The 18,028-nt window shown below is 40.4% G+C and overlaps 2 protein-coding genes across 3 annotated transcripts in view; one reads left to right on the forward strand and one right to left on the reverse strand.

Annotated features, from left to right (window-relative positions):
- The window catches only part of guf1 (GTP binding elongation factor GUF1), a 58,405-nt gene that overhangs the window by 5,713 nt on the left and 34,664 nt on the right, over window positions 1-18,028 (reverse strand). For both annotated transcript variants that reach the window (XR_013303141.1, XR_013303142.1), the window contains 3 exons: window positions 12,355-12,419; window positions 5,104-5,249; window positions 4,813-4,913 (listed from right to left, as the gene is read on the reverse strand). The gene's annotated coding sequence lies outside the window, so the exon portion shown is untranslated. The remainder of the gene's footprint in view (window positions 1-4,812; window positions 4,914-5,103; window positions 5,250-12,354; window positions 12,420-18,028) is intronic.
- On the forward strand, window positions 7,135-8,900 carry tmem271 (transmembrane protein 271). The gene has a single exon (XM_077608928.1). The coding sequence runs from the start codon at window positions 7,579-7,581 to the stop codon at window positions 8,368-8,370; it is 792 nt and encodes a 263-aa protein (XP_077465054.1). The 5' UTR covers window positions 7,135-7,578; the 3' UTR covers window positions 8,371-8,900.

Here is an 18,028-nt window from a genome sequence, read left to right on the forward strand (position 1 = left end):
CTCGTGCCCTGCGATTGGCTGGCCACTAATTCATGGTGCCCCCCGCCTCTGCCCCAAAGTCAGCTGGGATAGGCTCCAGCACCCCCTGCAACCCTAGTGAGGATAAAGCGGTTCAGAAAATGAAATGAGACTTTCTCAGGTAGTCAAATTATTTTTTCCACGACATTAAAACAGTTTTCCAACAAATTAAATGTCTTCGATATTTTTATCAGAGTACACGAAAAAATGTCTACCTATTTACAACATCCCTTTTGGAATTGAAATGTACCTACATACACTCTAAACGGGTGAGAAGCCCCTCCAATACCTAAATATTTGTTCACAAGCAATTAAAAAGTCTATTGTCCAGTCCATAACATGTCCCCTTTAAGACTGAGCACTCTTGTGATGAAACAAGATCCATTACCAGCCTTGCAATCGGCTAAAGAAGGGTTTCCCCCACCTCTACGAGGATAGGCACCACTCTAAATTGATTTTTTTTGTATCTTTCATTCGTCACCTCTCAATCGTTTCCCCAGACGCACATATTTAGCCTTTAAGCTGCCTCGTCATCTCACTCACAGCAATGTGATGACTCATGCACATATCCCTCCGCATTGATCTGGACTAAGTAGAAGTCCTTCTGCCAATAAGCGACCTCACAATAACACGGGAATCCTCCTCAGTTACATCTGTTCCACAAATGACTGCTGACTCCTACACACAATTGGTTTCAATAATTCCATTGTTGCCTAGTTTGGATTTAGGCTCTATTGCTGCCTGATTTTGCTCGCCGTCCAATCATCCTTCTGCTGTGAATTTAAATGAATTTATGACTAGCAGATGTTCAATCCATTCAATCCAACCGTATGGATACATGTACATCTATGTGTATGTATGTACTTGTATATTTATACAAATGTATGTATATGTATATATATGTATATATCTGTGTGTGTGTATATATATATATATATATATATATATATAGAGATAGATAGATATATCTGGATATATGTATATCTGTATATATATGTATATCTGTGTATATATATATGTATATCTGTATATATATATATGTATATCTGTGTATGTATATATATATGTATATCTGTATATATATATATACACAGATATATACATATATATACAGATATATACATATATATATATATATATATATATATATATATATATATATATATGTATACGTATATATGTATGTATAGGTATATATATAGTTATATATTTGTTTATTTATTAATTTATTAACTTGCTTATTACCTATATATTTATGTCTAAAATGTCTTTTCCTATGTCTTTATTCTCACCCTCTTGCTACTGTGACAATGAAATTTCCCGTATACGGGATGAATAAAGTTATCCAATCCAATTTAAAGTCAGAGGGTGGCAGCCAATCAGAGAATTTTCAGTCAATGGCAGCCAAAGAGTTAACAAATATACACATTGGAAAAATACTACTTAAGTAAATAATTTTTTCAAAGTATTGGAAAAACACTGGATAAAAAGGAATTTAATTGAAAAAAATACAGGTGAAAATTAAAGCAGTTCAGAAAATGAGATTAGACAATGAAGCATTCTTTGCGTTTCAAATGTTATACTCTTAATGGAGTCAGTTGGCCTGGAATAAAGGTGAGTTGATGTAAAATTCTAAGTAAAAATGTTACTCAATATCAGGTAAAATGAGTGTACTGACACACTGTTTTATAGCATCAAGAACATAAAAATCACGACTTAACTACGTCATCTTCAAAACATGGACATTCAGGTGAGAGGACAAACCACCTCGTGGAGCGCGGTAAGCAAGCCACCATCCTTTCCACATTCAATATGGCGGGACAATATGGGCGTGGTTACGCCTATTGTCAACGCAGCTGCGTAAATTAAGCACATGCAAATAAATACTATGTATATATAGTCAGGCTTTTTTCTTTAAAAATGACCATGTATATTAAGGGTTTTTATTAAAAAATGACCATGTATAGTAAGGCTTTTTTATTTAAAAAAAAACGACCATGTACAGTAAAGCGTTTTTCTTAAAAGACGACATAGTATAGTAAGGCTTTTTTTCGTAAAAAACGACATAGTATAGTAAGGCTTTTTTCTTAAAAAACAACATAGTATAGGCTTTTTTCTTTAAAGACGACATAGTATAGTAAGGCTTATTTTCTTTAAAAACGACACAGTATAGTAAGGCTTTTTTTTCTTTAAAAACGACATAGTATAGTAAGGCTTTTTATTTACAAAAAAGACCATGTATAGTAAGGCTTTTTTGTTTAAAAATGACCATGTATAGTAAGGCTTTTTTGTTTAAAAAAGACCATGTATAGTAAGGCTTTTTTTCTTGAAAAACGACATAGTAGAGGAAGGCTTTTTCCCTAAAAAACGACATAGTATAGTATGGCTTTTCCCCCTAAAAAACGACATAGTATAGTATGGCTTTTTTCCTTTAAAAAACGACATAGTATAGTATGGCTTTTTTTCTTAAAAAAACGACATAGTATAGTAGGGCTTTTTTTCTTAAAAAACGACATAGTATAGTATGGCTTTTCCCCCCTAAAAAACGACATAGTATAGCATGGCTTTTTTTCTTGAAAAACGACATAGTAGAGGAAGGCTTTTTCCCTAAAAAACGACATAGTATAGTATGGCTTTCCCCCCCTAAAAAACGACATAGTATAGTAAGGCTTTTTTCCTAAAAAACGACATAGTATAGCATGGCTTTTTTTCTTGAAAAACGACAGTAGAGGAAGCCTTTTTTTCTTAAAAAACGATATTGTATAGTAAGGCTTCTTTTCTTAAAAAACAACATAGTATAGTAAGGCTTTTTTTCTTTAAAAAATGACATAGCAAGTAAGGCTAAGAGAGTCGGAGAATAAATCTGACTTCTGATTCTTCACCTTCTAGTTGTTGCTGTGGTCCACTGGCAAAATCATTGGGTCAGAACATGAGGTGGGAATCAGGAGTGAGTTCAATTCCACTCTTTGCAATTCTCAAATTGTTTATTGAGGTAATGAAAAGGATAAATACAACTTCCAACTTTACTGTGGTGCAGTGGCAAAGACAATGGGTCAGAACTTCAGGTGGACTTAAGTTCAAATCAGAAGTGAGTTTGATTCCACTCTTTGCAATTCTCAAATTGTTTATTGAGGTAATTAAAAGGATAAATATAACTTCCAATCACATCATTTCAGAAGACACTGTGGTCCAGTGGCAAGAACAATGGGTTGAAATTGAAGTTGGACACAAGTTCAAATCTGGAGTGAGTTCAAGTCCACTCTTTGCAAATCTCAAATTGTTTATTGAGGTGATGAAAATGATAAATATAACTTCCAATCATCTCATTTCAGAAGTCACTGTGGTCCAGTGGCAAAGACAATGGGTCAGACAGACCTCAAGTTAGTGGATTTGACTGCCATGTGGGAGATGGGGTTCGAATCCCGCTCTCGTTTGACTAATCACTACACTAGTAGTTCAGTAAATGGGTAATCCTTTTTTCATTCAAATAAAGACTTAGTCATTTTTTTCAGCAAAACAATATTTCCGGTCAGCCGAAGGCTGACCGGAAGACAGTTGGGAGGGGGGGTTCCTGGTGGTGTTCGACAGTCGGCCTTCGGCCGACTGCCGACACCATACAGTCGTTGACTGGCGACACCGGGACGTGAACCCTCGACACCCACGTCGCAGGCAGGTGACTTACCCACTACACCACGAGGCGGCCCGCCTATACATGATTGGAAGTTATATTTATCCTTTTCATTACCTAAATAAACAATTTGAGAATTGCAAAGAGTGGAATTGAACTCATTCCTGATTTGAACTTGAGTCCACCTGAAGTTCTGACCCATTGTCTTTGCCACTGGACCACAGTGACTTCTGAAATGATGTGATTGGAAGTTATATCTATCCTTTTCATTACCTCAATAAACAATTTGAGAATTGCAAAGAGTGGAATTGAACTCACTCCTGATTTGAACTTGAGTCCACCAGAAGTTCTGACCGTTTGTCTTTGCAACTAGACCACAGTGACTTCTGAAATGAAGTGATTGGAAGTTATATTTATCCTTTTCATTACCTCAATAAACAATTTGTGAATTGCAAAGAGTGGAATTGAACTCACTCCTGATTCCCACCTCAAGTTCTGACCCATTGTCTTTGCCACTGGACCACAGTGACTTCTGAAATGATGTGATTGGAAGTTATATCTATCCTTTTCATTACCTCAATAAACAATTTGAGAATTGCAAAGAGTGGAATTGAACTTGAGTCCACCAGAAGTTCTGACCCATTGTCTTTGCAACTGGACCACAGTGACTTCTGAAATGAAGTGATTGGAAGTTATATTTATCCTTTTCATTACCTCAATAAACAATTTGTGAATTGCAAAGAGTGGAATTGAACTCACTCCTGATTCCCACCTCAAGTTCTGAACCAATACTTTTGCCACTGGACCACAGCAATAACTAGGAGAAGAATCAGAAGTCAGATTTATTCTCCGACTTTCTTAGCCTTACTATACTATGTCGATTTTTTTAAAGAAAAAAGCCTTACTATATATACATATATTCTATAAGTGTACTGTTTATTCTTTACACCACCACTGATAGCACTTGTGGGTGAGAGTTATCCACACAGGTTCTTGCTATTAAAAATCAACACAAGAACAGTTTGGGTGTTTTTATTCAAAATTTGAATGGCTCATAATAATAAAAAAAACTAATTGAGCAAGCCTTGAATACTGAACGCTGATATTTAATTATTACACGGATAGAGAAAATAGAAACTAGTATATTTAAAAAGAAAATGACTCACTTTGCTGACAAATAGCTTGTTATGGCGTCGACAAGCTGCTCATTTTTGGTCGTTTTGGCCACATTCTTGATGTTTCCCAGCAGTCAATGCTCGTTGAGGGACTGAAACACACAATGCAATGATTTCTTTTTAAGCATAAAGCGGTATAGGTAACGCAATGTAGCCAATTTGTTTGCAAACATTTTCTGTCTGCACACGCAGGGGCTACATCATGCGAACTAAGCATGTTCCCGTCAAAAAGCACTCTTAAAATGAGAACTGGGGCTTCTAAATCCCCAAACGACAACGTACCAAATGCGCTGCATTGTCCCGTAAGAACTTTATCAGGTCTTTCTTCGGTAAATCGTCACTTCTGAGCTGCTCTGGAGTCCACTCCCAAACTGGTTCCTGGCCCATCCGCCATTTTGAAGGTTGACGATGGCTATTTGAACTCTGACCTTAGGCATGCATATAAAAATAGATGCAAAAAATACATTGTTTTCATGATAACGTGTATTTAAATCTTCAGCCAATATGGGTTGACATAAGCGCTATTAAATCAACACAACAATATATTTGCTTGTGCAGATCGCTACAGATAATTTGTCAGCTCTGGCTAGTCCACTCTATCACTAGCCAATCATAGCTTGCGAAAGCGATGACGTATCCCTACGGCTGAGAGAAGGCCTTAGTGTCGCCAGCTCGAAATCTGATTGGTTAAAGCAACAGTTTTATCCACGCGTATCTTATGCTGCAGGGCCTGCAGAACTGATTGTGAAGGACTCCAGTCAGGGCTCAGCAATAAATAATTGGTAGAATATATTTCCAATTGGGCCTTCACGAAGTAAATATATTTATGTCTATGCTAAAAAAATATTAATTATTGGTCGCCGAACCAAAATTATTCCAATAATTTTCCTGGGCCATTTTTGCAGATGCATGAGAGCTAAAAACAAGCTTGGAAGGTCCAAATGCTGTGTGCGCTGTGCACAGTGAATGCCCGTGCCCACACGCAAGTATTGCGTGTGCACCCCCAATCCGCATGATCACAATGTGGCTAAATATTGGTCGGGACACTTAAAGCTAGTTGATTGGCCAAAAAGAACAAAGCGCCGGTGAGACTACGGAGGTCGATTTTTTCAGTACTGCTTCGATTGTTTTTGACGACCGCAGACACAGCACAGAAATTTGGGTCTTTCTCATCCTGTGAATTTGGATGAGTTTATCTCCAGGACTGCAATTGGCCATATACTAGTTGGCTGGGATAAGTTCCAACACCCCCACGACCATTGTGAGGATAGGTGGTCCAGAAAATGAATGAATTATCACCAGTAGATGTCCAATCCATTTGAGATGTGGGCGAGTGGCCAACCCTCCCACTTGAAATGGATTGGACATCTGTCATTATCAATGGCAGATATTCATTCATTTTTTGTACTGCTCTCAACCTCATTTAGTGTGTTCAACCAGCTTACCCTGCAATGACCTTAAAGATCGGACTGAATCAGGGGTCGGGAACCTTTATGACAGAGAGAGCCATAAACATATTTTTAAATAATATTCCTTCAGAGCCATACTTAGATTTTAAAAGTCAAAATACATGAACATGTGTGCCTTTTTCTTTAGCCATTTCACCACTTTTTAATGTACAAAATGTCCCTGAGTTATTTTGATAACATTGTTACTAATTGTTACTACATTGCCACTAACATTGACATTACTAATCAATGAGTATCAATGAGAGTATGAACGCGGAACAGTCTAATGAAAAAAAAAAGATTATTAAAGCGAATCACCTTTCTCTTATCTGTGCTTTCCATATTTTACTTCACAGGTGAGCAGAGCTCAGTGGTTCAAATCTAGCTCGGTCCACCTGTGTGGAGTTTGCATGTTCTCCCCGGGCTTGCGTAGGTTTCCTCCGGGTACTCCGGTTTCCTCCCACATGCCAAAAACATGCACGGTAGGCTGACTGGACACTCTAAATTGCTTCTATGTATGAGTGTGAGCGTGAATGGTTGTTTGTCTCCTTGTGCCCTGCGATTGGCTGGCCACCATTTCAGGGTGTCCTCCCCGCCTCTGGCCTGAAGTCAAGAGATGAAAAAGAGATGAGCAGAGCAGAGACCCATATGCACCCATCCAAAGAGCCAGATGTGGCCCCCGAGCCATAGGTTTCCTACCCCTGATCTGAATCTTATGAGTTTGATAAATAGGAAGAAAAACAAGAATAGGACAAATACTTTTTAATTACGGCATATTCTGAATCTTCCCGAGAGGTGATGATAAATATGAGGGGGTCTTTTTTTTATTTTTAAAAGTCATTTTATTTAATTTTTTTAGAACGCCCACCCTTGCCTGCAACTTGACGCCGCACGTACCGGATTTAACAAGAGCGCACACACGCGCGCAGTCTCAAGCCAGCCAGACCGCCTGCGTCGAGAGCGGAAAAAGGGGGTTCGTCCCACCCAACTTCTCGTCGGGGGAGAAACAAGATCAATGCTCACCAATGGATTATCGACGAGGCCGTAAGTGCAAAGCGGGGCATGCCTTCCTGGCATGAATGATTTCCAGCGTTCCCGTAAAGCGGTGGGAATGCAGAGAGACGCCAGAGCGGCGCGGTGCACCGCCGCTTCCGCCGCCGCTGCTGCCTCCTCCGACGCGGCTGAGGAGGAGAAGATCCCGCCGACGATGAGCGCAGGCGACCGAGGCGCTCCCGGACCAGACGGAGGATGAAGCCGGCTGCCGGTGGCGAGGGATCAAGAGCGGCAGCAGCAGAAAAGGTGGAATATAATGAAGTTGAGTGGGAAAGGGCTTTGCGTGGTCCTCTCCAGCAGCCTCCTCTTCGCCTGCGCTCTCAGCGAACTCGTGCTCGGGTTAAGATGCGTCTCGCTGGGCTCCAGCGTCAAAGAACACTTCCACCTCGGCGCCCCGGCGGGAGCCTTCTACTCCGGGCTGCTCCTCGGGACCGGACAGGTGGTCCTGGCCGTAGCGCTGCTCTGCTGCACCGGGAAGCCGCGGGGCAGGAATTTGGTGCTCCTGGGGGTTGTGGTCTTCCTGCTGGGGGTGCTCGCCGCCTTCTCCGGGGCCGTGGTGGACGGGGACACCGCTTCTCTGGTGGAAAGGAAGTTCTCGCACTACTGCGTCCACACGGGCCAGGTGAGCCGCGCTTGCCGGGAGCTGAGGGAGTACCGCAGGAGTTTGGTCATCTCCACCGTGCTCAGCACGCTCGAGTGTCTCTTGGGGCTGCTCAACCTGGTGCTCATCCAAAGGTACAAAGCGGCCCAGTTCTCCAGGACCAGGCAGGTTCAGAGGCAGAGCTCCGGACCCATCATTTTCAACGAGGAGCGCGACTGTTCCTCGGCCGACTTCCAGCCCGTCTCTTATATCAATCTGGCCGTGTTGAACGTGCTGGACGAGAGCGGGGGGGAAGCCCAACGCGCCGGGCACCCCTCCGTAGAGCTGCCGGGGTACTCGCCGGCCGACCCGGAACTCAACCACTGCTTCCCCTTCTCTTTCCCGCTTCCCAGTGAAATGCCGCCGGCATATGAGGACATCTTCCCCGCCCAGGCACGCGACACATAGTGGCTGTGGTTTGCTTTCCTGCAGGCCGCCCCACCCTAACCTAACCCTGACCCCGGACCCCTAACCCGCTTCCAACTCGCCCACAACAAGGACAAAATAATTTTCTTCCAGCTTCCTGTAATTTGCATTAACATCCTAGTCCAGGGGTGGCGAACATGTTAGAAACAAAGAACCAAAATTTGAAACTTGCGTCGGAAGCGGCATAAGAAATCCAATCCGCCAAATTCACTTTTAAACATAATTTATTTATTGTTTTTAATGGGCCCTGATGAATTTGAGTGTGATTTAAGAGAAGCGAGGCAAAGACAGTATATATAAAATATGATAAGAAGCAAAGAGCCGCATTCCTTTTGGCCGGGAGCCGCATATGGCTCGAGAGCCGCGTGTTCGCCACCCCTGTCCTAGTCGCACTATAGGAAAGCAACAAGCTATTAGTATAAGCAACTTGGTGGAAAAGCCAAGTTTGTGTCGGAATATTTGCTGTTCAGATTTATACTCGTGAATAAAAAGTGTATTTAACCTTCCCTGAACCTTTGTAAAAAATGCATTTTGTTTTTATTTATTGGAAGACATCAAATTACTTCAGTTATCATTTAAACTGGGAGTCAAGGGGGGTCACTGGGAATTTGGCTGAGCCCCCAGAAGATGCACTGAATGTCAGCAAAGACTGCACACAAGCACAACATTGAACAAAATCTAGGAATTATTCATTATTATTATAATATTTCTGCCTGTTTTTAAATACACTACAGCAAGAAAGTTTGCACATTAACAATATGTTTACACAAAATGTTAACAAGACCAAAAATCTCTACAATAAAAGAAATGGATTGGTTGAAAACACTGCATCATGTCTCCTTATGCCAAGAATTGGCAGGAAACATACAACCTTTTTTAAGCAAATGATGACATGTTAAATGATTATTTCAATCATTCATATTTCATATGATGATTTACCTTGATATGGCAACATTATATTGAACTTTTGGGCATTTTTGTTCAAACACAAGCACAAAATGTTTTTAAGATTTACATAGCTAACTATCATTAACTCATTTTCTGAACCGCTTATCCTCACAAGGGTCGCAGGGGGTGCTGGAGCCTATCCCAACTAACTATGGGCAACGGGGGTGGGGGGTTGGCGGGGCAGCTGCTCTGAATCGGGGGCCAGCCAATTGCATGACAAATAGCTAACAATGTATGACAATTTCATTATCAAAGTCTAGTGAAATTCTCATTACTTTCTCATTACACCAACTTTAATAATTTTAAAATAATTTTCAGATCTTGTAGCATCTTGAACACAATCATACAGTGAAAAAACCCCCATAAGAAACAATAAATATAATCTTTACCTTTCCTAAATTTCACCGACTTAAAATAAATACATGCTCACACACCAAAAAATATGTTCATTTTAGCCTGCGTAATAAAAAATGGATACGCAAACGCTCATAGTTACAATACCGCTCTCTCTGTATGAAAAATGTTACACTACTGCATTACTTTTCAGTTAGGTGATGTATTTTAGCCAAGTATTATTAGTCAAGACAGCTTGGCAAGACAGCGATGAGCCCATCTCTAATTAGGTGTCTTAATTGCCATTATGAGGAAAATAATGTGACCTTGAATAGGAGGAACAGATTGTTTCAATTCCTGCAGCAGTTTACGTGTTCTTTCTATTCTTCCCAAGTGAAATGAACATGCATCCATTGAAGATTGTCTTGGAGTTAATGTGAGTGAGTGTGTGTTAACCTTTTTATTAAAATGTTCTAGTTCAATGCTAATATTCTGCTATTAAAAGATCTTTTTTGTTCATCCTTGATGGGAACTTAAGGAAATACTTACTAGACAGTGAGTCCCACTACTTATTTTCACTCCTAACTTTTCAACGAGGCTCGCTTGCCTGATGTATGGTGGATTAACACCAAAAAAATGAAAAGAACATCTATTCTTCTCACTATTACAAAGAAAATACACTTCAGGAATTGGCTAAAAAAACTCATCAGAAGACGGAAGCCTAGGTAGATAAGAAATGGAAGGAAGAGTATAGGAAGATGCTGAGGAAGTAGAAAAGACAACGTGAATTTAAAACACTTTACAACAAAGTACGTGAGAAATGAGAAGCTGTCAGCAGAAACTTTTTACTTTCACGAAGCCTGCCTTCACTTTTTTTTGCCTGATACTCATCCATTGTTGATGATGAGACAGTTGGGTGGGAAACCTCAAATATTCTCAACCTATCATGAAATCTATCTGGTAGGAAAAAGTCAGAGGTGATAGAAAAGATGGAATTCAGTGTATTGATTTTGGCGAGATGCGTGTGCATGCATTGTTTTGTTTTGTGTGTGTGTGCATTGTTTTTAGTGTTCAACTGAGCAGATTCCTGCATGGAAATATTGTAGCATAGTACAGTGCTGTCCAAGCATCAAGCAGTGAATCATTTAGCATAAATTGCTCCAATTTATTTTTAACTCTTTATACCAGTGGTGTCAGGTACTCGGCCGTTTGGTCACAGTCCACTCAGTGAAACTGCTCAGGGCCATTGTTGGCTTTTATTGATGCGTAGACAGTGTTGTTTTACCTTGTTTTGTCGCCGGACTTTTGGTCGCCGGACTTTTGGTCGCCGGACTTTTGGTCGCCGGACTTTTGGTCGCCGGACGTTTGGTCGCCCATTGTTTGGGTCCGGGCGACCAAACGTCCGGTCACGCGGATATCAGACTCGGGTTGGTTCGCGGGCCGCGTTAACGTCAACTCGATTTCATGTGGGCCGGACCATTTCAGATAAACTTAGATAGACTTTTTATAAATGGATTAAAAGAACTGGATTAAAATCCATGAATATTCCATTTTTTATAGATCGAAAACAATGTTTATTTTAGCTTTTTTAAAATATATTTTTAGATGTTACAAAATGATTTTTTAACTAAAAACACAGAAAAAAATTCATTAAAAAATTACAATCATTGATTTAAAAGGGGGAAATCAGGAAATTTAATATACATCTATACTCTTCATTTTAATTTGATCCTAAAACAGAAAGTCGGCACTCATGATTTACTTTCCCGGGCCACACAAAATGATGCGGCGGGCCAGATTTGGCCCCCGGGCCGCCACTTTGACACATCTGCTTTATACGTTACTCATTTTCTCAGTCAGATGTCCCAATCAAAATGAATTGGATGAATTGGGCAAGACCCCATAAATAGCGCTCAAGGATACTGGTATCAAAAGGTTTATTTATTTATTTATTTATTTTAAATACCTAGAAGAATATTTTTTCTCCATGCCCAGCTAAAACCCACAATTTAATTAACCACCACAGGGAAAATAACTGCAAAAAAGGATCTTTTTAAAAAGAAAAATATTTGCTCTGCTTCAGATAATCCACCGTGTGCCATCCTTTATTACTAAATCTAAGGTATTTTATATTACTTTTAAATGTATATTTTCTGGCACAAATCCTGGAGATCACTCACATACCTACAAAGTATATCTTTTCTTTCAAATTGCTTCTCGGACAAAACCTTTACAAAGCTTTTAGTTGACTTCAATTGGAATTTAAACAAAATCATTTCCATCATTATTTAAAAAAAAATTGATGCAACAATGCTGCTGTTGTTTTGATGTAACTTCATCACAAAGGCCTGTTTCTATTTAAAAATCCATGCGATCCCATTCCGCAAACAAAACACATCATTTATTTGAGTTTATGGCTAGTAATTATGACATCTATATGTTATAGATTAACTGCTTGCCAATGCGACTTCATTGGAAGCCTGAGAGCATCGACAAGTTTATTGAGTGTACTCGGTCGACCTGTTTGTTATTTCCCTCTCCGAGAGTGAGCATGTTTTATTGTGAAGTCAAATTTGGTGCCACAAAGTTGGAGCACACAATTAAAGTATGTGTTGGGCATAATTAAACATCCTCCGGGCACAAATTGATAAAGTAAGCGATCAATAAGTGAACTCCATTACTTACATTAGTAGTCGCTGAGATTTCCTTGCTCATTTAAAGTCAGCTTGGTGCCGTGGAAATCCTCCATTCTGGTGTTCAAACATAACAAGGCAAAGAATCTGCTTTAGGGAGAGTCGCTAACATAAATAAATCATACATATAAATGCTTGCTTCTATTGTTTATGTTACGATCGTGCCGAGACGTCATGGCGCGATCGGAGGGATTTGGACCCAGTAGCAGGGAAGCAGGAGGGGACGAGACGAACTGTGCTCATGATAGTAACTTTAATGACTCAAAACGCCTTACAAAATAACAAGGACTTGTATATCCCAAAACAAAACAAAACCGGAGCATGGAGAACAATACCTTTGCAGTGATGTATGCAGTATCACGCAGTACGATCCGACAAATGAATACCAATTCAGTCGTGTTTAATTACACACATCCGGAAGTAATCATCGATCACCCGCAGCTGCTCGAACCTGACGGCAAAGCAGGAGGGACAAACGAGCTGCTCGTGACAGTTAAAGTTCCAGAGCTGCCAACCTCATTCGACCCCATTTCAGGAGTACTCTTGTCCCATTTCCGGAGTGAATGCGATTCACGCAAAATCGATATAAAATGTAAAAAAAGGACAATTTCAATCAAACTGTTATTACCATGTTATTACATTCATTGAAATATTGTGGTTTTGCAAACTACAGAAAAAGTACAGCATAATGAAAATAAGTTTATCTTTGTGTTTGGGTCCTTCTACTTGCGTTTTACAGTCAGTAAATCCAACATGTGTCACGCTGAAGTCGCACTGCTGTGCAATGTGCAAATGTCGGTCCTTTTGGAGACGACATTCGTCGCACAAGACGAATTATTAGTCAGCACTTGTAACTCAGATGATTCACAATGTACTCGTGTGACCAAATTATTCCGGTTTACAGTGCAGTTGAATCAAGATGGCAGAAGGCGAAGCGATGGTGTGAATTTATAGTTATAAAACTATTAATTTTAACCTCGTACTAGTTCAATTTTAATCTCTTAATATTGAGATTTCTCTCTTGGATTATTACGATAAATGACTTCTTGTAATTTCCCGCGGCAACACCCGAGCATTGCTCACGGCACACCAGTTGGTTGGGAAACGTTACCCTAGAGGACACTCCCAGCATCCCTAAGCTCCGCCTCTGCTAACTACAAATGGCCCACGTAAAGATGAGTTCGACACCCCGGGTATATACGATCGAATCTGAGGCTATTCTTCAAGTGCAATATAAATAACATTACGTTGAAAGCTAACTTCCTTGTAAAGGATTGCGCGCACATCCGTACATGCAGTCTATTATCATAAAATCAGCGTTATCCGTGTCCAAGACACTATTCTCTGGGTGAGGGATTTTTAGTTGGATTGTGTTGCTGCATTAGTGTAATGAGCTTCCGGCACTGGTCACACAAGGTAGCAAATCGCTGACTTGCATCTCACTGAGGCGTCAATGGAGTGTCTCCACGCAAGTGATGGCGCTGCAGGAAGTATGATGAATGTTGATATGTTCGAGTGGAGATCGCCAGGGAGGGCTGATGGAGTGACATTTAAAGCGGCAATCCGGGAGACACTTTGTATATCACGGCGAAGACGACGTGCTGCACTCACATGCCTAATTCTCTATTCCGTATAGTGCTCGAACACAATTATCTCATTGAGAGAGAAAGATCAGTCTAATCTAATGTTTATTACAGAGGAGAAATTTACTCCGCAGGACTCTGAGAAGTGCTGACAACATTTGGTCATTAGTAACTCTTAAAATTGAGCGAACCAATCTGGAGGGCAACATTTTTGCTCCGGCACTGGTAATGGATCCTCTCAAAGCGCCTACCAATATTTTGAGTGCGTATCAAGGGGGAAAACTCGCTGGCTATCCTTCGGAAAAGAAAATCAATATCCTTAAAAGCATTTTATTGGACGTATCCATTTGTCTGTGTGCTCTAGTGTCCAAAGTGAAGAGAGATTCAGTGGTTTTTAAAAGCCAAACAATGGGGCCTTGCGTAACTATAATGGCTTTTATTGCTGATGTACAATATACATCTGCAAATACGTACCTGTTAGGGAGCGTCTATTGTATAAGGAAGTTTTGGATTTTGAAGTTTCTTTTCTGGGAAAGTCTTTCAAACTTGGATTAGGGTTCCAAAGTAGTGTTTGCGACTAGGGGTAGGGTTTAAAATCTTGTGTTATGTAAAACACTGGCTTTCAAACTAGTGTTAGGGTTTTGAAATAGGGTCAAAAACCCAAGTTAAAGTTTCAAACTCGGGTTAGGGTTCCAAGGTAGGCTTAAAAACCCAAGTTAGAGTTCAAAATTGGCGATTTTTTACATTAGGATTAGGTTTTAAAAATAGAGTTAGGGGTATATAAGTTGAGTTATTGTTTCAGACAAGGGTTAGGGTTACAAAGTAGGGCTTCAAACCTGAGATAGGTTTTTAATCTAAAAAAGAAAATCAAAAGCAAAGTGTGCAGGCAGTAACTTAGTTATTTTTAATTAATTAAATTTAATTAAAGATGAGGATACAAACAAATTAAAGTCAAGGTTTTCATGGAGTAAAAACCTTGAATTTTTTACCACTCATCCAACCATTGCTCCCAATCCTCACAGTCCAAATGGAATGGACGTCTATCACTGTCAATAGGAGCCAATGAGTTATCGTATTTATTCGAGTATAACGTGCACACGTGTATAACGCGCACCCATAATTTGCGACTAAAATTGGTATACATGCGGCCCAGTGGCGCGAGTGGTTAGCGCGTCGGCCTCACAGCACAGCTCTGGAGTCCAATTTTAAATCCTTAAAGTCTAATTCATCACCATAATATTTAAAAATTTTCAAAGTCTGATTCATCATCATCAGATTCACCAAACAATTAATTCCATATTTTTTCTAAGCATGAGCACCGGCCAATAGAACGGGCTCTCGCGCCCCATCTAGCGGACAAAGACAGGTCTTACGTCTCCCAATTTAACGGCTGCTGAGGGGACCTTTTCACCAGCGGAGCGCAGTGTTCCACCAGGATTCGTGTATAATGCGCACCCAAACTTTGTTTCAGTTTTTTGGTAAAAAATGTTCCACGTTCTACTTGAATAAATACGGTAAATGTCTTTGGTATTTCTTACACGAAAAATTGTGAAACTGAATATTTTTCACTTCTTTCTCACCTATGCGTCAAACAAATTCGGAAATTTCAGATTTACTGTAAAACACTACATTTTGCAGTATACTGAACAAAAACACGTCATGCTTCACGTAGTGCCTCTCGTGCAGAGTGAATTTATCCTACTGGGTTAATGCCGTAACTTTGCAGCCTCAAAATGATTTATGATCATTGTCCATGGTTTAGCACAAAGACTGCTGCATAGAAAGGAAACCAGCTTTTGGATCGGGTTAAACTTGAACCTATATTCACATCATTACATTGTGCTAAATGAAGATACTGTGGCAAATCAATCCGAGGATCACATCTGCAAGTCGACTATTTCCACGGCGTAGAAACAAAATAGTCAGTCTGGGATGCAGTGCAGGAGCAGGGAAGCGCTGGCATCGTCTGCGGCCCCACCAGTGAATTGGGCGTTCATCAGCAGCGTGTGCAGCGGAGCCAGCTGGAAACTTGTAATAACCGTTTTGGATTGCCGCCATTCGCCACTCAGCACACAACTCAAGGAGCATCAAAGTACAGCAGAGGTAACAACAACTCCAATCCACAACTTCTTCCATATGCACAGAAACAAGCAACATATGCACACATATGCCGTCATATAATGCGCCGTATAGGCGCATAGTAAAAAGCTAGTAACAAGCATGATGCAGATAGGATGAGAATTTTAATGTTAGAGAAAAGTTTTTACATGATATCTTTTCCATGTTCCATACTTTAACCTCACAAGGGTCGGCCGGTGCTGAAGGGTACTCGGACGTTTGGTCGCCGGATGTTTGGTCACCGGACGTTTGGTCGTCCGGACATTTGGTCGCCCGGACATTTGGTCGCCCGGACGTTTGGTCGCCGGACATTTGACGACATGACAGAGAGTTTACTGTTGAAACCAGCTCTCAAAATTATATTCACCCGGGCGACCAAACGTCCGGCGACCAAACGTCCGGCGACCAAACGTCCGGCGACCAAACGTCCGGCGACCAAACGTCCGGCGACCAAACGTCCGGCGACCAAACGTCCGGTCGCGGTGCTGAAGCCTATCGCGGCCAAATACGGGCAGTAGCCAGGGAACACCCTGAATTGGTGGGCATCCAATCACAGGGCACAGTGAGGCAAATAACTATTCATGCTCACACTCATACATAGAGACAAGTTAGCATACAATTAGCCTAGCATGCATGCTTTTGGGATCATGCAAACTCCACAGAGGAAGGTCAGAACCCACCTGGGATCGAACCCTCAATCTCAGAACTGCAAAGCTAACCACTTGTCCAACTAACATGGTTCTATCTGGGAAAAAATATGATAACTAAACTCAAACATGTTACCATGTGAATATTCATGACTGTAACTATTTTTGTAGAGAGGTGATAGTTGCGGTGTAAAACGTGCTAACTCATAAAAAGATAACTTATTTAGGTTTTAATAACTTATGTAAAAATGTAATATGCAAAACCGGAAAAACTATCATATAAAAACTTAATAATTACCATGTAAAAAATGGTATCTATCAGCATATCATATTAAAAAACATGGTAATTATCACATGCAAAACCATAAATTTAAGATACGAAATGTAAAAATATTGGACTTAACTCCTGTGTGAGCAAATCATATAGCATTATGTTTTTATATGATAGTTATCAGACTTAATATGATAATGATCACATTTGTTCATGATACCATGTTAAAACAGAATTATCATTTCATTATCATGCAAATTATCCGATTTTTAGATTACATGATATCATGGATTTTTTGGGGGGGTGCAATGGGAAACAATATATCTCTCTGTGAGTGTGTTTGTGTTTTTTTTTCCTTTACATCTTTTTTTTCTAAATAAGGAACTCAATTATTAATCTTCTTGTTCCCCTTTCGGAGGTCAGTGAAATTCAAAATTGTGAGACTACCGCTGTAAACAAAATTTATTTAGTTTAATATTTTCCAATAGCTGTGGCAACATGGGGGAGATGTCAGCAATCTTGGCCTCAGGTGAGAAGGTAGCCAGACTCATCAAAATGAGTGACAGGTTTGCAGGCGGCCACATGCCGTGCTTCTTTGTGCCCCGAGGTGCCAGTTGCACCTTGGTGCTGTCGACTGAGCCCGCCAAATCTTGCACCCCGTTTAGTCAGCCTCAACCACAGTGGGTGGATGGGAATTGTGTAAAAATCTGCACGAATGGAATGTCTGCAAATATCTGCTAGCCATCAACACATGAACAGAAGGAATGAGTCATACTTCAGAAATGACAGTTTTAATAACGGTGATACGCTCTCAAAAAAGGCAGTCAAGTAATAATGATGACCACATTTTTAGGGGGGTATAACTCGCCTTTGTCGTGGCCTATGGTTTTATGGGCATTTTTACCCATATACATTTTTTACTCATTTGGGTGGGTTTTCTCTGGGTGTTCCAGTTTCCTCCCACATCCCAAAACATGCATGGTAGGCTGGTTAAACACTCTTAATTGCTCCTAGGGATGAAAGTGAGCATGAATGGTTGTCCGTCTC

This window comes from Stigmatopora argus, chromosome 9 (genome assembly GCF_051989625.1).
Source record: "Stigmatopora argus isolate UIUO_Sarg chromosome 9, RoL_Sarg_1.0, whole genome shotgun sequence".
NCBI lineage: Eukaryota > Metazoa > Chordata > Actinopteri > Syngnathiformes > Syngnathidae > Stigmatopora > Stigmatopora argus.